This window comes from Cucurbita pepo, chromosome LG04 (genome assembly GCF_002806865.2).
Source record: "Cucurbita pepo subsp. pepo cultivar mu-cu-16 chromosome LG04, ASM280686v2, whole genome shotgun sequence".
Taxonomy (NCBI): Eukaryota; Viridiplantae; Streptophyta; class Magnoliopsida; order Cucurbitales; family Cucurbitaceae; genus Cucurbita; species Cucurbita pepo.
In genome coordinates this window covers 1,972,841-1,999,063 of record NC_036641.1, presented here as the reverse complement: position 1 = coordinate 1,999,063, position 26,223 = coordinate 1,972,841, and the positions used below count along the sequence as shown (strand labels likewise).

At 36.3% G+C, this 26,223-nt stretch overlaps 3 protein-coding genes across 6 annotated transcripts; 2 read left to right on the top strand and 1 right to left on the bottom strand.

Annotated features, from left to right (window-relative positions):
* The first annotated feature begins 1,391 nt into the window (after positions 1 to 1,391).
* LOC111793557 (enhancer of polycomb homolog 2) lies at positions 1,392 to 17,487 on the top strand. 4 transcript variants are annotated; one of them, XM_023675492.1, is made up of 13 exons: positions 1,392 to 1,633; positions 1,928 to 2,129; positions 2,212 to 2,341; positions 2,449 to 2,551; positions 7,031 to 7,154; positions 8,203 to 8,268; positions 10,111 to 10,149; positions 13,310 to 13,390; positions 13,513 to 13,560; positions 16,157 to 16,207; positions 16,294 to 16,362; positions 16,499 to 16,732; positions 16,924 to 17,487. In XM_023675492.1, exons 2-13 carry the CDS (start codon positions 1,980 to 1,982, stop codon positions 17,179 to 17,181), a joined length of 1,353 nt encoding a protein of 450 aa, XP_023531260.1. In that variant the 5' UTR covers positions 1,392 to 1,633; positions 1,928 to 1,979; the 3' UTR covers positions 17,182 to 17,487. The 4 variants fall into 4 exon arrangements, with proteins under 4 accessions (XP_023531260.1, XP_023531259.1, XP_023531257.1 ...); XM_023675491.1 differs by having other exon boundaries at positions 1,852 to 2,129; XM_023675489.1 differs by having other exon boundaries at positions 1,393 to 1,633; positions 1,836 to 2,129.
* Positions 17,488 to 18,013: 526 nt separating this feature from the next.
* LOC111793008 (pentatricopeptide repeat-containing protein At4g38150-like) lies at positions 18,014 to 19,285 on the top strand. Its single transcript, XM_023674670.1, has one exon. The coding sequence runs from the start codon at positions 18,168 to 18,170 to the stop codon at positions 19,065 to 19,067; it is 900 nt and encodes a 299-aa protein (XP_023530438.1). The 5' UTR covers positions 18,014 to 18,167; the 3' UTR covers positions 19,068 to 19,285.
* A 672-nt stretch (positions 19,286 to 19,957) lies between these two features.
* LOC111793007 (DEAD-box ATP-dependent RNA helicase 3, chloroplastic) lies at positions 19,958 to 25,110 on the bottom strand. Its single transcript, XM_023674669.1, has 10 exons — positions 24,549 to 25,110; positions 23,946 to 24,082; positions 23,455 to 23,866; positions 22,826 to 22,924; positions 22,146 to 22,370; positions 21,465 to 21,842; positions 21,229 to 21,372; positions 21,017 to 21,112; positions 20,587 to 20,867; positions 19,958 to 20,401 (listed from the first exon to the last, which is right to left on the bottom strand). Exons 1-10 carry the CDS (start codon positions 24,972 to 24,974, stop codon positions 20,335 to 20,337), a joined length of 2,265 nt encoding a protein of 754 aa, XP_023530437.1. The 5' UTR covers positions 24,975 to 25,110; the 3' UTR covers positions 19,958 to 20,334.
* Positions 25,111 to 26,223: the final 1,113 nt, after the last annotated feature.

The window sequence follows — 26,223 nt, the reverse complement described above, 5'->3', positions numbered from 1 at the left end:
CTCTTAATATAAATTTACTATTGAATCACGTGCAAATCAAGTGCGTTTGCTTTGCCAAAATTTGTGCATCAACGTGGCGTTGTCGGTGGGGATGAAGAGTGTTCTACCAATAAACTTGTACATCAACATTGGGGATGAATAAGAAGATAATGGATTTGAATGGTGACATGGATGGAGACAATTCCAACCAAGAATGCCAGCCATGAAGGACGAGGGTTGATACTTCTCAAACAGTGGCGAAGACTTGTCCAAGTAGTTCCATGGGTTGATTTCATAATTTGAATAATAGAGTCCTACCCTCTCAACCCTCTCATTTGCTCGAGAGAGATTTAATATTATAATGAGATTATAAATAAATTGTTCATTAGAAAATTAGAAAATTAGCGGCATATAATTATAGGGATAAAATGAACTTTTGACCCAACTGTTACTACAAACAATTAAGGAAAAATCAACTTGGATTAATTATATCCATAGATACAAATTATTCTATAAGCACATAAGACTGACACTCTAAATCTATTATGAAATCACAGAGTTAATTAATTTGTATCATTGAAATCTATACCGGGTAAGTTCATAAGGACCCCTAACATTAAAATAATCAATTTAACTGAACGAAAATTTTAATACATTTAATATATTAAATGAGAAAAATATCTATTCATTATATTTGATCCACTATTAGATATAGTGTATTAAATAAACCAATATATATTAAATTTTTAGAAGATTTTAAGATGCCGGAAGGTCTATAACAATACTCATAAACTTTCAAAATTTCAATAATTCCTTCAAACTTTCAAAAAAGTTTAAATATTTAAATGATATTTTTGAGATTTTTATTTAGAAAATTTAGAAATATTTATTTTAGACGGTAAAGTTTAAGGATATTTTTTTATTTGTTAATTTACCCATTCAAATATGTTAAATATATATATTATTTGATTTTCGTGTGAATTGAATTTTGGGGTCGGACCAAAAGGAAAATCATTCAAAAGTTTCACTAATACCTTTAAATCTTTTTAAAAAGTTCAAAAATATCAGTCGTCAATATATAAACGAAACGTTTGTATCACGTTTCAAAAATACCCAAAAATTTTTCAAAGTAACCGTCATACTCTTAAATTTTTTTAAAAATTACCATATTTAAAAATGATCTATAAGATGTAGATAGATAGTTTCCGTCCATATATTGATGTTAAGAACTTACCAGTTAAGGGTGTTAATGTTATTTTTAATAGTATATATATTTTTTATTTTTAAAAAAATTAAAAAAATACTAATGATAAATATAAAAATATTTTAAAAATAAAATATTAACCAGTTTATTAATTTATTGACTTTCACGATAATACTGTGCTTTATTGATCCAATTATACATGACTATAATAATGTGCTTGTTCTTCCCTTCGGCATGTCTGGTGCTTGATTTCGGACGTATCCCCGTACCTCCCGGTTCATCTTTTCTCTCCAATCTCTCTATGCATCTCTAATCTTGATTCTACTCTTATAATTATCGTTTTTTTTCTTCCGTTTCTTCTCACGATTGAGCCTGTGAGGTCGGATTGAGGGACGAGTTGCAGTTCGAAGGGGACAAGGGCAGAAGATTTCAAGAACGCGGATTCTGAAGGTGAGGAGTTATTACGCTGGGGGGATCTGCTTGGATGCTAGGGTTATGGGTCGGGGGGTTTGAAGTGGGGGAGGGGTTCACAGGGAGAGACAGGGATACTCGTATGATCTTCCCTGACTTCCCATTGCCGTTAATTGTGTTCTACAGCTTCAATTTGTGCATGATATAGTTTTTTATTTTTTATTTTTTTAATTTTGTAAAGGACTTCGGTTCTTCAGTGGCGGAGATTTGTATCCAAGAAACTGGAATTCTTCATCGTGTTGGTGAATTAGGATTTCGGTTTTTAACCTGCAGTGGTAGAGGTTGGTGCATCGGAAAGAATTGGAAAAGATAGAAATGAGCTACAATGAGTAGGTTGTCGTTCAGGCCTCGTCCGCTTGACATTCATAAGAAGCTTCCTATTGTCAAGTCTGTGAAAGAATTGGAAGATGACGAAACCCCTACCTCTACCCGCAATTCCCAACTGCTTCGTCTTGCGACCGAAGTAGATAATGAGGTACTGGCACTGTATTTATCTTAGTGCTTCTCGTCATCCCATGTTTGTCTGGATCAATCTAAATTCTTTCCCCTTAATTTAGGTACATCAAGTGCCTTGCAAGAAATTGGCTCCTGATATACCCACGCCTGAATTTGTTGTGGTTGATACATATGAGATAGACTACTCCCGCACTTTTAGTCAGCCAACTTCTTACTTACGTGGCAGAGGAGGTTGGTGATAAACACAGTTCTGTTGATATTTATAGACTTAAGATTTTCTACCATTATCAATGCCTGCGTGTAAATATAATATGTGAGCATTCTCTCTTGATTTGCAGCTCGGACAGAGCTTGGAGAGTTTGTTGAGTATGACTTGGACAATGAAGACGAGGACTGGCTTCAGGACTTTAACAGAGAAAGAAAGATACTTACTCCTGAAAGGTAGGTTTTCAACTTGTACCAACGCCCGTCCCCTTCCCCTCTTCCCCCATTCCATGTAGGAAAAGATAGTATATTTTCTGAATTCTGATATCACTTAAAAGAGTTGACGTCATCATACGAAGACAGTAGGAGTTTCTTAGTTGTTATTACTGGAGGAAAGCGTTATTTAACATCATGTAGTTTCCACTCTTCATTATCATTTTGCTTGCTAATATTTTAAGTTATATTTGGACCCTCTCTTGCATGTGCACATTTCCTTCCTTTTGTTTGGTAAATTTCCTTTGTTCAACTTTCATTTCTGGTCATGCAGTCTTTTTGTTGTTTGAGATACAGATTCTAGAAACTTGTTTAATCGACTTTCCTTTGCTCAACCTACTGGTTGTTCTTTATGTCTATTGGCCAATGAGGATCATAAGCATTTGTTCTTCTATTGTCCTTATTTGATGGATATTTTGCACTTTCAGTTTGGATCTTCAACTTACTTTGGGTTTTTTACTATGATTCTAAAGACAACATGGACGAGTTGGTCTATGGACCTTCATTGCTATCTCAAGACAATTGATTGATTTGGGTTGTTAAAGCTGATGTAGGTTAGCTGCTAGTTATGGTATAGTTACTTAAGACTAGCTGTTCGAGGCTGAGTGTACAGTTCAAGCCCACTGCTAGCAGATATTGTTCTCTTTGGGCTTCCTCTCAAGGTTTTAAAATGCATCCACTAGGGCGAGGTTTCCAAACTCTTATAAGGAATGTCTTGTCCCTCTCTCCAACCGATGTGGGATCTCACAATCCACCCCCTGGGGGAACAACGTCCTCACTGGCACACCGTTTGGTGTCTGGCTCTGATACCATTTGTGACAGCCTAAACCCACCGCTAGTAGATAGTCCTTTTTAGGTTTCCCCTTCTGAGCTTCCCTTCAAGGTTTTAAAACACATCCGCTAGGGAGAGATTTCCACACCCTTATACGGAATGCTTCGTTCCCTTCTCCAACCAATGTGGGGTCTCACACTAAGTAACCATTTTGTATGAACTAGCCGTTAAAGGTTAAGTTTGTTGATAGGTGGCTTGTTATAAACTAGCCATTGGAAGATGGATAGGCTGGTTAGGTTAGCTAGGAAAAGCTCATAAATTCTAATTCTCACTTGTGTTCAAGCACAACTTGATCAATAAATTCTTCTCATTTGGTTATACGTTAAAAGTGGTATGAGAACACAGATTTTAGAATCTAATGGTTGGAAAGGGAGCGTATCCTTCCTAGAGGGTGTGATATGGATCCTCAATCAATCCACCTAAAGTTTGTTATCCTCATACTACAATCTAACGCTTGTTGTCGGAAGGATCCTTAAGAACAAGTTTTGATGTAATTCATAGAACTTTGGGAACAATTCTAAATAGTTGGAACTTTTATCCTTATACCTAATCTACAAAACCAAGAAGTTCTTGAAGTAAGAAATGGAGTTAACAACTAGGGAGAGCAAACCCTAGAGTAATAAATCAATAAAGACAAGGATCTCACTCCCTTGAACATGCAAGAAACATAGCAAATCAAGCACAACCTTTAAGAAACTAAGATCGGTGAAAGAGGGTTCAATATTTAGATTACATTATCAAAGAAGAATATTTTGTTTGCTTATTTCAAGGGTAGTGAAGAATTGAAAGAGTGTCCAAATCAAGAACAAGAGAATATAGCCATTGACTTTGAGATGGAAATTGATCTTCCCACATTTAATGGAAATATGGTTATAGAGGCATTTCTTGATTGGATCAAGAACGTAAATTTTTTATTCATCGACTTAAATAGACCAAAAGAGAAAAAAATCTAGCTCTTTGCATCAAAGCTGAGAGCAGGAGCTTCGACTTGGTGGGACAAACTTTAAGTTAATTGAAGAAGAGCCAGAAAAAGACCTGCACACAATTGGTCAATAATGCTTTAGTTAATGAAGGATCTATTCTTGCCTGCTCATTGTGAACTATTGGTATCATCAATACGGATGATGCTATCAAGGAAATTGTTGGGTTGTAGACACGTGGTGGAGTTCCATCATTTTAGTGTCTCATTCTAATGTTTTTGATAATGAGAATTACCAAATCACAAGATTTGTGGAAGACCTACACGAGAACAGTTACGATCAATTGGATACATGTTAGGATATACGCACAAGAGGTGGTTAATGAAGGGTCACATTATGGCTCTCTCGACCAAAGTCTTTACCCAACCTTTTCCATATGGATTCTTACCAGAAAAGCCCTTCGACCATGCTTGGTCTGGTCCTTAAAGGGTAAGTTTACTTCTTCTAAGGCATTATGCAAGCTATCTTGAAGATTGAAGACAAAACTTTCTAGTGTGACTTTGATGGATAGGCTAGGGGAAGGATTGTTCGTATTTCTAGAGGCTCACTTTTAAAAAAAATTGTTTCTGCATTTCTATAGTCCTAGTAGTGGTGGTCTGGGTTATCGACACATTGGAAGACCTGTTACTTTTTCCTCGAACACAAAAAGTTTTTTCGATAGTCCTTCTATCAAGACGACCTTGTTTGGCTTCAAAAGATAATGAACAAGAATGAATGTTTCGTAGAAGTAACGAAGGTTTCGAACGAAGGTGGCAAAAGCAGTGGTAACACCTTCAAGTAAAGATTTTAAGGATAGGACTTCAAAGAACTTCTCTAGGATTTTATAAAAAGGAAGAGTCCAACCCCTCACTTGATCAATCACTAGAAGGTTATCCTCTCTGTAGATGCAGTAAAGAAGACTTCAGGTTCCTCATGGTGAAGTTGCATCTCCAAGTACAAGAAAAGAAGACACAGGAGGAAGTTAGAAAAATATGTTGGAAAGAGTTAGAGGGGTTAAAGAAGAGACTTCCAAGGGAGAATTCTAGAGGCTTTTGAGAACTAACTTCAATAAACATTTATAATCAATCCTTTCCTAGCCAGTCTTCTTGCTTTAAATGTGGGTTGGATCACCTTGGCGTTGTCCCATCATATGGTGGTTGAGTGATTTTCAGAAACATTTCACTTCATTTATGGGGCTTGGAGTTATTTAGAGATATTGGCAACTGTTTTGGAGGCTTTATTGAATATGATGAATGATTTGCTTGTTTGAGGGAGCTTGTAAAAGAGCAATTGAAGTTAGAGACAACTATGGTGGATTTATTCTAGTAGAGATCAATTTGATTGATGGTAGGACAGATTTTACAACACAACTCTATTCTTTTCAAGATTGTAATTTGTTGGTATGAAAAGTGGTTAAAATCCATGGTAGCTTCTCGTTTGAAGTAGCAACACAGTTTTACAATGGGCTGGGGAAGGGAACGATTTAGTTGTTGGTTCTTTTTTGCTTCCTCTAGAGACATCTTGAAGTTGATGGCAAGACCATAGAGGCCAAGAGGAAAGATAGACTGAGAGGTCAAGGAATCTTTCATTGCTCTGTAATTATGAAAAACAAGAAGTTGATTACTCGTAATTGAAAGCTAGTTCCTCATTTTTATCCTCTCATGGAATGTGAGAGGCCTTGGTTCCGTGGCCAAAAGCAGCTTAACAAAAAGATGTGATGCTCAAGTTCAATCTTGATTTCATCATTCTCATGAAACTAAGTTGAAGTCTATTAATAGGAGGTTGATTTTGAAGCTTTAGAAATGCGACCGCTTTTCAATATTAGTATTTGTTATCCTTTGGAACGATCATCCATGCTGTGTCTCTAAAGTGGTACTGGGCTTGTTTTCTATCTCACGTGATTTGTAGGTGTACTGAGTTAAAGGATTTCAGAAATTGACTGAGTGAATTAAAGGATTCCTTTTATTTCTTTCCAGAACCCAGAAGAGAAAAGTGAAAAGGCATTTGATATTTTGGTCAATGCAATGACGTGCAAAGGACCTTGCCATGGGGATGTGTTGAAAAATGAAATTGTTACTTTTTACTTTGTCTGTGTTACTGATATTGGAGATCTTGAACGAGGGTTCTAAGATCATAATAGAAAAATAATGTGCTTCCCGAGGAGAAATTTTTTGCAGAGTGATTATTTATCCTAACTTCGGTGTTCATCAGAATTAAAAGCTGCTGTTGGCGAAAGAGAATGACAAAAAAATCCGACTTAAAGTCAGTAATGGTCAGAACTTATAGTTTTCAAGTGTTGAGTAAAAATAGTTTTGTAAGATCAATTGATCAAGAATCTGCCTTTTGTTGTTATTGTTTATGGTAGAGACAGTTTATATAATTCCTCCTTAACCTCAGTTCTTCTATAGCTACATGAGAAACTATTATAAATTCTAGAACATGCTTCCTCTTGATTGACCATTTCCATCTTTCATTATGTGAGTCATCTCCTTGGTTTGCCTCATGGCATCCTTATTTCTTTTCCAAGGTGTATGGTTGCCATGCTGTGTGCCAATGATAGTTGACTGAACAATTTGAAAGATTGAGAAAGGTGCTAATGTGATTTTAGTTTCTCTTTGAGAAGGTGCTAATTAGGTGTACTTGTCAATACAGATTTGAGAGTTTCCTCTTTAAATTGGAGGTATTGGATCACAAGGCTCGAGAAAGAGCTGGTATAATAACAACTACTCTTGGTTCACCCATTCCTGTACTTCTACAACGTGACAATGCTATTGAGGTGATATATTTTTATCATATTTGGGCATTTTGTACTAACTTTTGATTTAATTTTGCATATTTTAACACTGAATTATTGCTGTTACTTTTCTGTGGATCGATCCAATATTCATCACAATGCAAGTCTCTTCCATTTGATTTATTTTAATGCTATGCTATACATCTTATATGTGTGACTTTAATTTGGCACAGACAATGAAGTTATGTTTGGGAGTAATTTTCTTGTATATTATTGATTGAGAAAATAAGATTAGTTATATGTTTGAGTATTAGCCTCTTTTCATTACATCAATTAAAAGTCCCGTTTCTTGGTTTAAAAAAAAGAGGATCTCAATCATAGATAAAAAAAATCAGTAATTAGCATAAGTCTAAAAAGGAAAGTATGACTATGAATATACAAAGAAATAAATAATATTCCTCGTTGATAGATTGATTTCCCCCTACTGATCTTGACACTCTATTCACTTCTTCCAACCAATTTTTCAGGATCAGTCGTACATATAGGAATGTAGTAATACTAGAGTATTCAACAATCTAGAGCTTTTGAGATATCTGGAATTTCTCCCAATTTCTGTGCGATCTTCCAATTGACTGCCCTTTCCTGTTGATCATTCATCTTCCAATAGTTAGCTTTGGTTCTTACAATAGGTTATAGGCTAGCTAACTAATAACTTCCCTTCTCAACTATTATACCTCATTTCCCTTTGTTAGAATGTGTGAACCCAGACTTTTTCCAAAAAATATCTCAGATATCACATTTCTTGTCGTTCTAAGACCATTTCTGTATTGTGTATATATTTCAAAAATACTATCTCCTGAGATTCCTTTTTTATCTGCTTCAACTAGAAGATCCTCGGCTCCTGTGACTTTATACCTTCCAAGTACCCTGGATGCATATACTAAAAACATCAGCCAGAACACAGAATATTTCTAACGCAGCAATGAATGACTTTGTTGATCAATTTTTGATAGATATTTCACGTCTTCTGGAAATTTATTGTTTCATTTATTTTATTAATAACAGTTTGTTTCGTTTATTTCAATGGCAGGCTCTACAAGCTCAAGCAATCAGATATTCAATTATTGAATCTGTTTACGATTATTGGAAGGAAAAGGTGTGAATAAACCCCCTAGTTTTTTACAAGTTTGAATGTTACTTAGGATGTCTCACTTTTGTTAATTTATTTTAAAAATTGGAGGAATACAAAAAGGAGGATGGGACATCCTCAAGAACGCCAAGGATGCATATATAAAAGCACTCCAATTGGCATCAATGTTTAACAAAGAGGAATTACAAAAAGATGTACAAAGAGCTCCATTTTGAAGTTTGGCCAACCACCCTTTCCCAAAATAATATTTATTCATCCAACTATCTTGAAAAGTTATTTATTTCATTCAAGTCAAAGTTTCCAAAGAAGGCGTTAATCTATTATTCTAAAGATAAAATGATGCCTCTTTGGGTGGGATTGGTATGCATAGAGCTTGTGGGAGAATGTTGTGTGATGAAAGGAAGGGTGGAGATTGGTTAGTTTTTATCACCGATTAATCAAAAAACTTAAGTTGTTTGGCGTTGGTAAATTTAATCTTATGTCAATACTTTTATATTCCTTCTCACTTGTGGGCTTGGAAATTTGTAGAGGGCCCAACAAGTGGAAATCAATGTTAGTTGGGGAGATAATAACATTACAGAGATTTAAACACAAACCTCATGCTCTGGAACAATTTTAAATCACCAATTAACCCAAAACCTTAAGCTTGGGGAATCATGCTGGGGGATGTAGATGGTTTTGGCTAAATGAGCAATTGAGGGCCAAATAGTGAAAGGGAGATAATTTTCTTGAGGAGCTGAGAAGCATATATGACACTGCTATGGGGTGACGAAAGTGGTGCATTATTGGGGGACCTAATGTGGCAAGAAAAACATGTGAAAAACTTTAAGTTGAAGCATTAAAATATGCAGAATTTCAACAAGTTAGTAGATGTTTTACTATTTATTTATTTATATTTATTTTTGCTTTGAAAACATAGAAAAACGTGAAAGGGTACAAATCCTTAAGGGAGTGAAAAGAAAAACAAACAACCAAACTAGTAAAGTAAAGATCTGCCAAAATAAAAGTAAAGCATCTAAGAGTGGCAATAAAAGATACAGCAACTTTCAAAGTTAGTAAATGAAATTAAAGTATTTGATATCCCTTTAATTACTGGCTGATGCAAATTGCTGAATCCAGGGAAGAACTTGGTACGATCTTTATTTGATATGTTCTTGCATCTCCGGAAGTGTTGATTTTTTAATGAAAGGCTTATTGTAGCAACTTTTAAAAGAACGTCAACTAGTGATTTTTCTATTTCCTATACATCTCTCTTTTGTGTTGGTTATGTTACAAAAATATCATTCGTGAGTTGAAATGAGAAATTATTTTTAAATAGTAGGTTGTAGTGAACACACTCTTGGGATCTATCATATTTTAAACTTTCTTCCCCCTTTTTAAAAATTATTTATTGCATTTTCAATTCTTCGTTTTAGATTGTTAGCCAATTACTTGTTTTGATTTTTTGTTATCTTAGTTTATTTATTTATTTTTGTTTTGTTCTTGTAGAATGTTAAATGAGGGAATTATCTTGATTTTATCGATTTTGTAAGAAACTAAACTTTCCACCCCTAAGAGAGCTACAAGAGGGCTCTCATATTGTAGTGCTATTGTAGTGCAACAGTCTAGTTTGTTGGATACTGAAGATTAGATGTAATTTAAAAAGAAAATGATTAGATGTGTCTTCTGAGAATGGTTTGCTTATGTTTGTTACAGTATTCTTATCTAAAAAAAGTTCGTGTTTTGCCTTTTGGGTTCTTGCAAGTATACCAAATTCTTCTAAGATCTGTACTATTAATTTTTTTTTCTATTTTTCAAATTAATGGAATGCATATTGATACTTGTTTTTTTTTTTCTCTCTCTTAACAGCGTGAACGATGGCAAAAGCCTGTTTTGCGGCGTTTGCAGGTTCATCATTGTTCCATTTTTTTCATGTTATATGTTATTAATTGCTTTATTGTCCATACACATTCTCTAGGATCCGTCTTTTTCAGGGTTTAGGAATGTAGGAACTACTCAAGGGCTTATAGCACGTTGCACATGTACCCTTTATCTAGTAATTCATACTCTTGATCGTGCATAATTTTATATTCATTAGGTTTATCCTATTAAATGGTAAGTTAGGTTGAGTGGCATCTGGGGCGAGATTTGTATGATATATGTTTCCCGAGGGTGGCAATTGGTCTATTCCTTATTCTAATAGATATTTGTCTCTCTTTCTTTTAAAAAGAAAGGGGTAGAGTGAGATCCCAATAGTGCACACGTATGCTAGAGGGGCAAAGATGGAAATTCACAGTCCGTTTAATTATTTGTCTTTTGTGTGTTTGTATTAATAGCTTTTGTGTAGGGAGTACAGGGGGTTATGTATTAATGTAAATTTTGAGCCTAAGTGGTGGAGCCAAAAATCCTTACGGCGGTATTTTATTAATCTTAATGAAAGTTGTAGAATAGGGTAAGCCTTAGCCTTTATATATAGGCTTAGCTTCTGGGATAATGGGCTGTAAGTACAGGGATGGTTGAACAAATTAACAAAGAAAAAACAACAAATAAATAGAATAGACATACCAAGCTACGTTACAAAGAGAGCCCTAATAAACAAAGCAATCTACATAAATTCCCCCTTTCAAGAAGGATAACTCGTCCTTGAGTTTAAAGATGAATCTTATCAGGAGGAAAAATAGGTGGAGAGATAATCCGGAAACTCAATCATATGAGAATTGCCGCAAATTTTCTTCCTTTGCAACTTGCTGTAAGTTCCTCTTGGAAATCTTTCATTTTCAAGATGCACAAGGACTAAATTACCAATAACAAATTCCTTAGGCCTCCTTTTCTTGTTTGCAAGTTGGACTTATTTAGTAACAGCTTCCATGAGGTGTTATATGACTTCTTTATGTATTCTTTGTACCTGTCACAACGTCATTGTGATGTGGAGCGACCGACGTCCTTCCCTAGGGGGCTTTTTCGAGAGGAGAGGTTTGGATTCACCACCAATCATCGGGTTTTGGGGTGTAGTTGATCTCCCATTTGAAGGAAAAGGTTGGTCTAGGAAACCAAAAATTAGGTTTGGGGGTTAATTGAGTGTAAGGAAGCTGTCAGCATCCCTTCAACATCTGTTTTAGAAGAATAGTTGCCATATTTTATTTTAAAACCATCCTTTTACTTTTTATCCAAAGAAAATGTTTTTTATTTTTCATTTTGAGTGTCCCAAATTTACTAATCCACACGTTAATTGTAAAATCTTGATTAATAATTATGAGTGGCTCAAAGCCATTAGGAAAAAAAAGTTGGAATTTGTTTTGGGAAAATTTTCTTGTTTTTCTAGGATACATCAATATGGGTCCAACATTTACTAAATGCACATTCAACCCTTATTAAGTATACTTAATAAAATATATATGACAAAAACAATAAATTTTGAGAGTGAAATACATCAAACTTATTTTTTAAGCATGCATAAACTTGTTGTCTTTAGATTTCCTTATATAAAAAAAAATATACTGTTACAAATATATATTTAATGAATGTCATTGCCATGTCTGTGTCCGTGTCCTAGATATTTAAAAGATGATGTGTCACGGCATTCATGTCGTATTGTATTGTCTTGTATTTGTTAACAACTCTTAGCATAAACCAGTTGTTTCATTAACAAACTTCCCCAACCACTTAATTAGAAAAGTTTCATTATTTATTTATTTACTTTCCTTTCTTTTAAACTATCCAAGTCGAAACCCCAACATTCCATAGACATGACCTTCTCCCATCCTACTAGGTGTGCTATTTTCTTTTCTTCCTTTCTAAAAGAAGTTTCTGTTCAACCTGCAATTTTCAACCTTACCTTTGTAGGCATTAGAAACAGAGACAAATATCAAATTGGCAGATTAAGTAAAACCACTTTACCCAAGTCAATCTCCCACCTTTTGAAAGATAATACTCCAACAACTTAGTATACTTCCTATCTTATCCACAATTGGCTCCCAAAACTTCAATCTTTTCTATGATTCCCACCCAATGGCAGAACTAAATAACTCATGGAAACTTCTCCACCTTGCGGCCAAAATTTTCCAGCCGTCTCAACCATTCTGTCATCTAAATATTATCTGTACAAAGAAGATTTTCCCAATTTAATTCTAAACCCAATAAAATCTCGAAAATTTTAGAACTAACCCTTGAACTTTCGAACATTTCCTCTATATCCTAACAAAAAAATAATGCATCATCGTGGCTGTAAAACCTAAACATCTTTTTCAACCTCAAAACCTTTGAAATCAACATTTTCAAGCCCTTTGTTCAGCAAACAACTTTTCACTTCTCCTATTAATAGAAAGAGAAAGGTGACAGTAGATCTGTATATCTTAACTGGTGATTGTAAATCAATCGAGTTTATAGATAAAAACTTGGATGATACCAAGTAGATCAGGAGCTAGTAGGAGTAGAATATTGTTTATTAGTCTGGTAGTTGGACATTTTTAAGGTTGTAGAGCCTGGTAGTTCTTACAATAGGCTTTATTAAAGCCAAATTGAAGTCCGATTGAAAGTCCAAAAGAAAGGTTCAATAAAGGCTAATGGATTCCATGATACCAAACTTGAAGGCAAGTTGGTTAGATTCGAGAGCTTAGGCACTAGGGAACAATAATAGCAGTACCACAACACCAGATGAACTAAAAATGAATCATATAAAACATTTTACACACATCTCAATGCAAAGAGCTATGTCCAGCCACACAAGTGCAACAGAATGCAACATTGTCTTTTTAAGTGTCAATTTATATATCTTGTCTTTTTTTTTTTTTTCTCGTTCAAAAAAAAGAAAAAAGAAATTCACCATTGGTTATCAAGCTCTTTATTGAACTTCAACTTTATTCCGTAGTCCTAGATCTAAGAACATTCTTGCAGAAAAAGTTTCAGTGGCCTTTCATGATTTTCATCTCTGGGTTCTTTAGAGTAGAGAATATGATATTGTCATGCCATGCTTTTGTGTTCAAGTATTCGTCAATTGTGATTTTTGTGTGATGCACTCTACTCATAATATATTCACAAGGTAATTTACTTGCTCCCGTTTATTATGCAGCCACCTCCACCTGTCAATGACACAAACCCGTACAATGTTTTTAGGCCTAGGGAGAAAGCTCACAGACTTCATACAAGAAGGGTAAGAAGATTTTTGCTTCCATTCTCCCATTCTCAATTACTGAAGGATGTTTGTAGTTGAAGTTTTCCACTATGCACTTTATATTCTTATATTATCCTTCTCATTCGTGATATTTTAAATAGATGCAACGGAGGGAAAACAATGTGCAATCTTTTGAAAAGCTTCGCCAGGTCATTACTACTGTCATCAATTTGAATTTTATTTTACTTCCATGTGTTAACTGTTGGTTTTCATGCTGTCTCTTTCCTTTATTTGCTGCCGTTGGTATGTTGTTATTCTTATTTTTATAACCAAGTACATTCTCTCGTGTACTTTAGCCTATTATTCTATGCCTATGTCCTTTCATTGTTTGATTGTTTATAAGACATTTTTTTTTTTATTAATTACTCTATAGGCAAGTCCATGGTTGCATACATTATAGGACTATTTTAGTTTCACTTCTACATTCAGCCCAAGCTGCCGTTGGAAATGACTTTGTGTGTGTGCTCGCACTGCATGCATCTGTTAAATGAGTATTTTTGTATATTTATAAAGTGCTTACAATCCTAACCTAGAAGCTAAAAAGCAATTGTAGAAGGAATAAGGAAAGCAAAAATCTGATCTGCACGATAAGTATTTTTGAATTATTATATGTCCAATAGCCAAATTTTGGATCAAAATAATTGGGTGAGCTTCGTTAGTAAGTTGGTAATGTTTACTTCCAGTAATTCCTCCTTAAAGTTGGGACATCGATATAGGTAGTTGCATATCTATAGGGCTATTGTGAAAAGAGCTAATGCTCAAAGATACAATTTCCATAAGTGGTAAATGAAAGCAGTAAAAACAGAAACTATCAATTAGACTAAATTACGAAAGATGCATAAAGGCACTCCAATTGAGACAAATATCTTGTAATGAAAATCCAGCAAAATATTTTGGAAGAAAATACAAGAGGAAGTCTATTCAAAATTTTCAAGCAAGAGAGTTGCTCGCTAGAAGATTCTTTGATCTGTTTCCATATACAATTATGATAGAATAGCTTTAGGGTAACAGTTAAATCACTTTTGTCATGTTCAAAATTACTTTGAAACATGTCTTTAACCATTCAAAACGAACTTTACTTTTGAGTTTACACTTTTAAATGCAATTTTCATGCCATAAAAATTGTTTTGAATAATTAAAAGCATGCTTTGGAGTACAAAAAAAAGCAAGGTAACCATTTCAAAACCACTTCTAAACATAGCCTTAACCGCATTATCTCATATGAGATTGGCCTTAGGATCAAAAGAGAGAACCAATAAGTAATTGCAGAACATTGTCCTCAAGAATGTTTGAGAAAACCCACTAGATATTGGATAAAGAGAGCAACTTGAGCCAACTAGATCAAGAGTAGGGGGAGTAAAAAATGATATGGTTGGCCATCATTGATCATAATCAATATTACTTCTCTGGGGCATATAGACTTCCATAGAGCTGCAAAAGTTCCTTTTCCATGGGGATCGAAGAAGCCAAATGATGAGGTAACGATTTTAAGAGAAAATACTAAAGGAGTCAAGTGACCATCTGCGAGAGTCTTCATTAGAATCAATCTTTACAAAAGAAAGGCTGCCCAAAAGCGATCGTAAATCAATAATTTCTGCTTTCTTTATTAATCTTCGAATCGTAAGGTTCCAAGGAAGAATTGATTTATCCCAATAGCTGAAACCAAGCCATTTGGAGAACAAGAAATCGCGAACTACCAAGGACATGGTTGCAAAACATGGATTAAATTTAATTTAATGCACGCGTGCGCATACTAGAGAACGTCTTTTTATTGATGATGCAAAAGTTACCGGTGTTGTTCTTCAAGAAAGATAACATGCTAATGACATCCTCATAAAACTACTCTCTTGATAGATTTGTGCTACTTGTAAGGGGTTTTGCAATCACCTTTAATGAAATCCTTTTTCTTCAAAAAAAAAAAAATTGTAAAAGAAGACTGAAGACTGAAGTAAATTATAACAAGGCCTCCCATCTACGGAGGATTATATTCTTGGAATAGTTGCAAGAGAGTTTAAACAGAGCACACGAAGTAGAAACATGAAATTTGGCAGTATCCACGGTTTTGTGCAAAAGTTGAAAATTTTCATTGAAAATTCTTTGATTTCTTTCAAACCAAAGTTCCTAAAGAAGAGGTTTAATGGTATTGACCACAATTGATTTACTTAAGATTTTGTTACATTGTGCTTAGTCAATTAATTTATAGCTTGTTAATCAGTTGAGGCATGCTTTGATAGCTTGGTGGATAATATATCCTTTTTGGCTGTTTTAGTGTAAAAATTCTTCCCATTTTCCCCATAGCTACAGTTTATCCTCTCTTTTGGCCAATTGGAGGTCTTTTTTATAACCTCCTTCGGCTCAGGGTTTCTTCCACCTCTTTTGTGTATATTTCCTCTCATCATCGAAATACTAGAATGTTTCACATAAATATGTAATATACTGTAACATAGGAATGTAGTACTGTGGAAAGAAATCATGTTGATTTACTAATTTATGTGAATGAAAACAATTTATTTCAGATTTGAATGTTCATCACAAAATTATTGGATGATTATTGTTCTTACTCGAGTCACTGACGTTCTTATGGTTTGATAGATTGAATAGGCTGTGAGCTCAAAATTGTATTTGTTTTGCTGTTTCTTTTGAATATTATTCGATCTCGTTAATGATCTCAGATGTCCTCTTCTTTTAATATAGATTGCATTGTCTAAATTTTATCATTTTATGTTTGGGATTGTAAAATTTCAGGTTAGGCGCAACCTGGAACAAGCTAAAACCTTACTGGAGGCTTTAATTAAGGTTATTATACGTGCGTTTGCATTTGTCTTGAAGTAGTTATATGACATTGAAACACTGGATTAGCTCAAGACGTGATCTTTTTACAGAGAGAAGAGAAAAAAAGAGATCTGATGGAAAGTGAAGTCAGCCTTCAGAGGGTTCACTTGAAGTATAAGGTGCGTGTGTATTATGTGTTTTATTTTTATATAGTTCTCATATACCCGGGATAATTGGTTTGATCTTACTCTAGTGATCTCTATCTACTTAATTTTTTCTTACAATATTGGTGCATGGTTTCTCATCGGATCTCAGCATGAAACTGAACTTCTGGAAGAGAGCTTAGCACTTCCTAGGTTCTTACCCTTCTCTTGTAAGTTTGGTTCAAGCGAGGATGAATTTGTGGAGTTGGACGATATCGCAACCAGTCGCCCCCCACGAATACGAATTTCTGGATCTTTTAGGGAGACAAACATGATTGTGCTCCCAACTGAAAGCATGAAGCAAGAGAATAGGCAACAACTGCCACATGGATGGCTTCACAAAATGGTACCTTAGTCGTTTATAACCTTACTTAGCATCCTTTTGTTACAATAGCAGCAGATACTACAAGTGTCCTAGCGATCCTGCCGAGCAGTTTAACATATTGAGAACTGACTTGCATTTAAACTCATAGTTTTTCTTGTTAGAACACTAATCGTGTATTCTCGACTGTTCAACGGGATTGTCGATTTGTGCAGGATCCTCTGGAGCCAGTGTTGTTGTTTGCAAAACCTCTGGTTGCAGAGAAGTTGGCTGCCGCTGCTATAGTACCACCATCAGCAGAATCTCCGACAAGGAACAGTGTGTCAATGGGATCGCATAAACTTCGAGGCAGGATCGGGCGAGGTGGCAGGATAATATTTGACAGATGGAATCCATTGATGCAGACTGGTATTGACTGTAGTAGTAACTCATATTATTCACCACCAAAGCAATCACATTTAGCATATAATTGATTGATTGAGTGAGGATCAGCATGATCTCTGTATAACAGCTCCTAGATTCTTTTGCTGCATAAACAAAGGAGTTAGGTTAGCATCAAAACAAACCTTCCTTTTTCCGACTTAAGAATTCATGCAAAAGCAAGCAAGCTTTGTCTGCAATTTGCATGCATCATCTAAAATTTCTGCCCAATTTCTTATTCATATGTTTGTAAGTACTGTGTTTAAATATCTCAACTTTTTCTTTCATTTAGTTTGTCAACTATGTTGTGGTTAGACATTAGATTGCTCGGCTTGTATAAGTTTTATCGACGTTCCCCAAGTGTACGTGAAATTTAAGATGTTCTTAAAAGAATGTATGAAGATTTAAATTCTGTATTTACCATTAGAAGGACAATGAGTGTTGAGGCCATGGGTTGAAACTAGGGGGAAGATGAAGCAACTTTAAATAGTTTAATTGTGCGATTATAAAAACGAGTTACTAAGGAATTTCTTTTGCTGTTTTGTAATGGGACACAGCTTTCTTAATAATGTAGTGTTTGTGAGGCTAATGGATGAATTGATGTAGATAGGATGTGATTGTTCGGGTCAATGTGGTTGATCAGGTCTCGAAAGAAAATAAATAAATGGAAATACATACATTTTTTACTATGCCTTCGAGGAGCCTCAACTCCTCTTTCTTTTGGATGAAAGTCCCACATCGACTAATTTAAAGAATGATCACGAGTTTATAATCAAAGAATTCTATCGACATTGATACGAAGTTTTTTTTTAGAGAAATCCAAATGAAAGTTAAGTTAGTTGAAAGTGGACAATATGGTTACGGTAAGAGGGGATGAGGGGATGGGGGAGAGTTACATGATTTGCCATGCCTCTTTTTAGTTCAAAACTTGTTAAGAACTCGCAGGACAAGAGCATTTGCAGCGCACTCCGCCGAACAGCATCCATCTGCCGCATCCCCACTTACAGAGAGGGAGGTTAACGCGCAATTCGCTAAGGCTATGGCGAACAGAATAACTCGAGCCCTTCTTGTTGCCTGCACCACCATCGCCTCATCTCCTTCATCCTTCTCCCCCAACCCATCGTTTCTAAATCATCATTTTCGTTGCAGACCACCGACCATTTTCTATATCAACGCCTACAACAACAGATTGTTCGCCTACTCCTCATCTTCAGAAGCTAACAAGATCAACACCAAAGTCAATTTCTCAATCTCACACTCCGATGAAGACGAAGAAAACGATTTTCGGGTTGGGTCCGTAGAAGAAGTGGGCAAAACCAAAAATCTCCCACCGCCGTATGATCCCTTCAGCAAGAAGCCGGTTGTGGAAGAGGCGGTAGACCCAAAGAATTTGCAGGAAATCTTCCATAAGATGAGGACAGATGGCTTTTTAAACAATGCCGTCAAGATGTTCGACGGAATGTCTAAGGATGGTCTAACCCACGAGGCTCTGCAGCTCTTCTCTGAAATTAAGGACAAAGGTCACATGCCTGATGTTGTCGCCCACACAGCCGTCATAGAAGCCTATGTGAATGCGGGTCAGAGCAAGGAAGCTCACAAGGTGTACCTGCGAATGCTTGCCTCTGGAGTGACCCCAAATGCCTATACTTACACTGTTCTAATCAAAGGGCTTGCTGCGGATCCCAAGTTCGTGGGGGATGCGAAGAAGTTCTTGCTGGAAATGATGGGCAGAGGATTGCGACCCAATGCTGGGACCTACACTGCCGTCTTTGAGGCTCTTGTGAGGGATGCCAAAGTGGATGAAGCAAGAGGGTTGTTGGTGCAAATGGAGGCTAAGGGGTTTGTGCCTAATGAGAAGGATGTGAAGGAGATTCTCCATACCAAAAGGGGAAGGGGACCCTTGTTTAGGACCCTCATCAACATTCTCTTCAACAAGTAGTCGCACAAATTCCTTTACTTTGATCTTCACGATAACTAGAGATATCTATGCAATCTATAATGGTATTTATTACTCATCTTTATACCTTTCTTGTTTATTTTTGTGATTGCCTTTTCATAACTTGCAACTTATAGTTCTGTTGGACTGTTTCTTTGATGATTGTTGTCGTTGTTATTGGATTGACAATTAACAAGACAATTTCACCCTTAGTTTACTCAGGACGGGAAGAACCATTCAAATTTGCTTAGATCTTCGGTGTTGTAGATAATTTGTGCTGCTTAAGGGGTACATGATCGGAGTTGGGTTGAGGGATTTTTTTGGACCAACCCTGAAATTTTTAGGTTGGGTTTGGGTTGTGAAACAACGGAGCGTCGAGTAGAGAGAGAGTCGACGACGTCAGACGAGAGACACAAAGACAAGGTTGAACTGAGAAATGGGAATTGAGAAGAGAGTCCAACGGAGAAATAAAGAGGTGAGCGACCAACGACACACAAAGACGAGACGAGAGTGAGATGAAAATTGAGAAGTTGAACGACGACATACAGAGAGCTGAGAGGAGTCAATTGACAAACGAAGAAGACGAACACTGATGTGAGTGTGTGAGACCAGAAGTGCGAAGGCCAAGACTTCATTTCATTCACTTAGAGACAAAGTCTCGAACTCACGGTCAAAGAGTAAAGAGACCCTTTGGAGGAAGACGCAGATGAAGACTCATGGGCTTAGGCAAGGTTTTTGGGTTGGATCAAGTTGACCCAATAATTTAAATTTCAAACCCTACCGGGTTCCAAAAAATGAACCCGACCCAAATACCAAATCCTTTTAAATCCAACCCAACCCGACCCTTATTATTAATAAGGTTAGATGTTAAATATGCTCAACAAATTAGAAAATAAAGTTATAACGAGGGAATGCTATGCTGTTTTCATTTCTTCATTCTGTCTCTGGAACATATACATTCTACATGGGGGCGAAAAGGGGGGGATTCATATAATTCAATTCATACACAAAACAATCAACTTCTAAATGCATCACTGCGCAAAACTTAATAGGACAACAGACTGAGAATTGTTGGTGATGTTGTAACGCAGCATGAGAGTGAGCATCATTCCTGCAACTCTTTCAAGGAGAGCATATTGTAGTCGCCACTGAATATTAAGATAAATGCAACCTATAGCCTACCTGACACCAAAAACCTACTTACTTATAAGTCGCCACAAGAAACTAAAAGCTGAATCAAAAGTATATTTGATTGATGGCCGTGCTCCTCTCAATTGTTGGGGCATTCTGATGCCCTGTGCCCCATCCTTCCGCAGTTAAAACAGGACCCTCCAAATCTGCAATATGTATATGTATATTCAAATTACATCACTCTCATCCAGAATTCAGCATATGATATGGTTGTCAACATGTTCTTGATGAAAAATTACAAATAATATAATATTTTTAGGCAAAAGAAAAAAGAAAAAAGAAAAAAGAAGCAAAGTAATTTCCCAAATGAATTAGTAAAGAAAAAGTTTACCTATCCATGGACGATGATCTGCTTGATCGTCTGCTGCCTCCACCAATTAGCCAGTCATCTCCTGAGCTTTTAAATTTCCGGCCCCTGCTGCTGTTAGATCTAAAACCGCGATTTCGACTAAATAGATCACCATCATCATCGGAGTCTCGGCTGCTGCCGCCCCAGCCCCTTGATGTTCTAGAACCTCTGCGATCCCTAGAGCTATTTCGGCTACTTCTTTCTCGGCCAGAAAATCGTCCATAGCTGTCACTTGGGGGGCCATCATCTTGCAGAGGAGGTAACTACAAACAAAAAGTACGTTGACAGCCCAATGTTTATGATGGTCATACATCAAAGAGATAAGAAAACTAGTTTCGAAGCAATACAGGACTATTATTAATTAAGCAACAATTAAGATTGTGAGAGAAGGGGGAGGAAAGAAAACACATACCTTGGTGATCTTCAAAAGAGTATTTCCTTCCGGCAGATCCTTATTCAGCAATTCTTTTGCTATTTCCTCGGGAAGATCAAATACTGCTCCATTTATCTGGCATTACCAACATAAATATTTAATTGTTTTGTTGAAACAAAATTATATGCGTAGGAAATTTAAAAACAAAAGGCATGAAATAGGTGAAGCATGCTAAGATATGATATATTCACCCTTTCATCTGCAATTAGATGTATTTTTCCAACTTCATCTGCAGCTGGGGAATAAACGTCAGACAGAAATCCAGTGACCGACCTAGCAGACAAAAAGCCTCGAGAATAAGATGGATCCCTGGTGAGCTGCAATGTGACCCATCCCTGCAATAAATATGTTTTAGCTTCAATGACATAGCCATCTGGAATATAGTTTTTCTAATTAGATCAATCTCACAAACAGAACACTTAGTTACCTGTTCGTGATTGATAAGTGATCGTGATGAAGGAGGACGGGAGAACCCACTTAATTGTGCAAGTGCAGCTGCTAGAGCACCAGCTCCTTGTTCATCAATTAACTTCTGGGCAGTTGGAATGAAAAACTCAATAGACTCGGGATGAACTCCACGAAGAGTAACAACCACTTGCTCGGCTGATGATTCTAAGACCTTTTCAATGCCAGGCGGGTTTGCAAATTCAAATTTGCACCCCACATCACGCTCAAGAGATCTAACTGTTCTCCTTTGACTATTTGTAAACATTAAAATGGCAGTACCCTCTTTTCCTGCACGGCCAGTACGGCCAGAGCGATGTACGAAAGTCTCAGGATCATTAGGAAGTTCATAGTGGATAACCTGAAGTGAAGGTAAAGAGAGAGTCAAATCACAAAAAAAATCTATAAAAAATTGAACATTTTAGCATTGCGGTCTAACTTTACAAGCTAAAGAAAAATGAAAATGAAAATTAAACTTTAACATGTTTACTACCCCAAAATGAACATGATAGCTTTATGACCTAGAGAACGACCAAAAATCAAAACATGTTTGAGTACCTTTCCTGTTTTTTTTTCTTTTTTTGTGGGGATTAAGGAAATAAGTTTCACATTGAAAATAGCAAACGGAATTGACAAAGATAAGAATAGAATCCAATGAAATTACCAAATCAACATTTGGAATGTCTAATCCTCGTGAAGCTACGTCGGTTGCAACCAGGACAGTAAACTTCCCTTGCCGGAAGCCATTTAAGGTTCTTTCCCGTTGATGCTGTGATATATCTCCATGCAATGCTTCTGATGTTATGGTATTAGCTAATGCCAAAGAGACTTCATCAGCATCACGTTTTGTCCGCGTAAAAACAATGGTCTTGCCCCCCTTAGCATAAACCTGAAATCATGACATTATTGGGGTCACACAAGAAAAATGATTTTTACAACAGGAAAAAACAGTCATATAAAAAGTGTGATTCTACCATCACATGAAAATTGAGATAACTTTTTAAATGGAATGAATATGTATAGATATACACACATACACGCACATGCTTATACCTATACATGATCAAGCTAAGTGTTTCGTATAAAAACAACCTTGGAGGTGAATACTAAGAATTTGGAGATAAAAGAATTAATCTTCCATTTGTCCTCGATGAAGGATAGATTTTCGATAATCGAAATTGATTTTTTACAAAAAGTTCAAACTTAAGGAATTAACCATTAACCACTTAAGACATCAAAGAACAGAGTTGCAGTTACGACGTACAAAAGAGTAAGTCCCAATAACTGGTATAAAGTGTATGAAGAAGACGGGGAGGGGGGAGGGGGGTATGCTTGAAAACTTACTGTTACAAGATCTCTGAGAATGGTTTGCTTTGAAGTTGCAGTAGTTAATATGGCATAAAGTTTGATCCCTTCAGCAAGTTTTTCATCTTGGTCGCCAACCTACAAATTTGAAACAGCGTGATTATTTTTACATAGCAGCAATCGATCTTTATATGGACAGTTAAATGCAACTTCTATCTCCAAAGTGAGTTGTTGCATCCCCTTAAAACTTGCAGTTGGCATTCATATTACAATTGGCTTTTTCTTTTGAACTCAAGGACACAGTAGAACAACCTATAAAACAGATCCTGTTCAATTAAGATCGTAAATGGCTTTTTTCCTTTTAACATACACTAGCTTGTCATGACAACATTGTCACATAAGAGATGCATAACAAATTAACTTCTTTCAATAAAATTGCATGCTCATATATCACTGAAAAGTTTTAAAAAAATGAACGAATGAAAAGGCAATGTATGAAAAGAAACAAGCTCGTCTCTTCAGGTACACCGTAATCCAAAAAGCATGCATCTTTCGGCAAGACAATTTCATGGTTTATTTACAACAAAGCAGCCTATAAATTTGCAGATGTCAAAAATCAGAAACCTAAGTAATTACTTAAGATGATAAAAAAGAAGGTAAAAGATTACCAAATCAATGGTCAATGGATTGTCCAAATATTTGCGTGCAAGTTTCTTAACCCACGTTGGCATAGTAGCAGAAAAAAGCATGTTTTGTCGCTGAGATGGAAGCTTTTCTAAAATTACTTCCACATCCTCCTCAAACCCAACAGCAAGCATCTGATCTGCTTCATCTAACACTAAATATTCAACTTCACCCAAATTGAGGCTGTTACCATTTATTAGGTCTATTATTCGACCAGGTGTTCCAACTACCACATCAACTCCACGAGAAAGAGCGCTTTGCTGGGTAACATATGAAACGCCTCCATAAACGCAAACAGTGTTCAGATAAGGTGCAGATTCTTTTATCTCTTTTTCCACTTGCTTGGCTAGCTCCCTGGTGGGTGTTAACACCAAAACTCTAGGAAGACGTGAACGCCTGTCAACAAATACAGAAAAGTTAGAAAATCTGAGGCAAATCTCTATGTACCAGATTCCAGGGAGTCACAAAATCATACCTCCGTGGACTCTTTAATTCATCATCTTCAGTGATTTTTTTAATAATCGGTATCCCAAAGGCTAATGTCTTCCCAGTACCAGTCTTCGCACGAGCAATGAGGTCCCGACCTTCTAGTGCAGGGACAAGAACAGCTCTCTGTATTTTTCAAATGAAAAAAAAAAAAAAAAAAAAAAAATGCGATGACATCACTTGACTAATGAAATTAATCAACGAATATATCTTGTGACAAAACATATTTGAGATTCGAACATGATTCCCTCAAAAGAATTTACTTCAGCTTGTGTAATTAACATAACCTAGAAGACTAACTAACTTAAGAATAAAATGAATCTATATCATAAAAGAAGACTACACTTATTCATGGTCAATTCATAAACAAGCAAGGGTTATGCAGCCTGCTCAAAATTTCTGCACATTGAATTATAATGTGAGCACTGCACACATCCTGGAACATTTTGAAACTTGAACTTAAGAGAAGAGATAATAAATTTTTAAGCTAATAGCTTCAACAAACTGAAGAGAATTCCTGGAAGAAAACGGAGAAAATCCACAACAAAAGGGAAGACAATAAAGAAAACCAACAGAGAGTGCAAGAGAGTACCTGAATGGCGAAGAGTTGTGTAATCCCACGCTTCTCAAGAGCATCAGAGAGTCGTTGGGGCAAGCCAAGTTTGGAAATGGCGAGCTCATCATCGTCAGAAAATGCAAGAGAAGAATTAGCTTCAGAATCGATAAGACCATCATCATCCAACGAGTCTTTAGAGAAGCCATCAAGACTTCTAAAAGCCTCTTCACTAAGGATGGAATTGGGAGTAGCAATTGCAGAAGAGCTGAAACCGGAGAAGTTGCGACGGCTACTACTACTACTTAAACTAGTTAAAGCTTTCAAGGAATTGAAGTGAGACTTATCAGCAAAAGAAAGAGAAGGCGTGGATGAAACCGTCGCCGTCGCCGGCGTGCCCATCCTTCTGTACATATCAAGATTTGGCGCATGATGAATTGCAGTAACTCCAAGAATGGAAGCCATCTCTTGCTTTCTCGAAGTCCCTTGAAGAAAAATCAGGGACTGAGAAACCAGAAGAAGAGGAGGGAAGAGGAGATGGGTTTATAGGGTGTGATACACAGAGCGATAAGGATAGAACGAATGGACCGAATGGGCTTACCCCCTAACTCTTTTATTGCAGAAATTTTAGATATTTACGATTATATGGGATGGGTTCTTACACGTCTCCCGACTTTTTCAAATCCTTTCGCGGATGTGCCTAAGGATAAACCCTAATTTTTTTTTTTTTTTTTTTTTTTTTTTTTTTGGNTTTTTATTTTGGGTTAGATTTCTTACCTTCTCTTGGGTCGGGTTTGAGAAATCTTTTATTTGGGTTGGTTAGGTTAGTTGGGCTGATGACCCGAGTAGCCCGAATAAATTTCAAATATCAAATATTTAAGAGAACTCGACATGGGTTTCAAATACCGATAATAAGTATGGTAGAGTTGAGTTGGGTTGGATTGTAACCCTATTTTTTTTGGATTCCAACATAAAAAAGAATGTGAACTTTCACATCTTCTTAACTCGAAATGGCCGAGGGAGGAAAGGTTGGTTCTTTTTTTAGGGTACCCGGGAAGAGATCTAGTGGAGACAGGGTGTGGCTTATAGCTTAGAGGATTAGAGCACGTGGCTACGAACCATGGTGTCAGGGGTTTGAATCCCTCCTCGCCCACAACGGGCCAAAAAGGGAAGGATTTTGCCCCATTTGCCCTCTGGGGGTAGGAAAATCATGATCGAGATAGCGGACCCAAAGCTATGAAACTTGGGTGTGGGTATTTTGTGGAAATGGAATGGCCTATAACTTTATATTACTATAACTTTAGGAAGTAGCTTTCGAGTATAAATATTAACCTAAAATAGGTTCTATGAATGATTGATGTAGACGGGTTATGTTGATTGTCCTCCCCAAGGAATTGGATGAGCCTTTTTTTGGTCGGTGTATTTGACAAGAGAGGCTTCTTGGATTGATTATATTCGGCCACTTTTACTTTTTTGTTATTTCCTAATTCCCAACGGAAATGAGATAGTAGGCGGATTACACATTCAAAGGTCCTGTGCCTGTACGATTCGTTTCATTTGATTTTGAAGTGAAAGAAGAAACGAAGGTCGGACAAGTGAAAGATTATCAATTCTAGTGGAACGTTCTTGGCATGAAACTCAACACATCAAATCATGTAAAGCAGCATTAATGTCATGAGAAGACAATGCTCCTGCTAGAAGATATTATTTGTAA

Bases quoted from the DNA above. Each gene is read 5' to 3' on its own strand.
- LOC111793557 (XM_023675492.1), top strand. From the start codon at position 1,980: ATGAGTAGGTTGTCGTTCAGGCCTCGTCCGCTTGACATTCATAAGAAG. The intron at 2,552-7,030 runs GTAGGTTTTCAA...TTGTCAATACAG, and splicing joins AAGATACTTACTCCTGAAAG to ATTTGAGAGTTTCCTCTTTA. The intron at 16,733-16,923 runs GTACCTTAGTCG...CGATTTGTGCAG, and splicing joins ATGGATGGCTTCACAAAATG to GATCCTCTGGAGCCAGTGTT.
- LOC111793007 (XM_023674669.1), bottom strand. From the start codon at position 24,974: ATGGCTTCCATTCTTGGAGTTACTGCAATTCATCATGCGCCAAATCTT. The intron at 23,867-23,945 runs GTATGATTTTGT...ATTTGTTGACAG, and splicing joins GAATTAAAGAGTCCACGGAG to GCGTTCACGTCTTCCTAGAG. The intron at 20,402-20,586 runs GTAAACTTTTTC...TACATATTGCAG, and splicing joins AGATCATCGTCCATGGATAG to ATTTGGAGGGTCCTGTTTTA.
- LOC111793008 (XM_023674670.1), top strand. From the start codon at position 18,168: ATGGCGAACAGAATAACTCGAGCCCTTCTTGTTGCCTGCACCACCATC.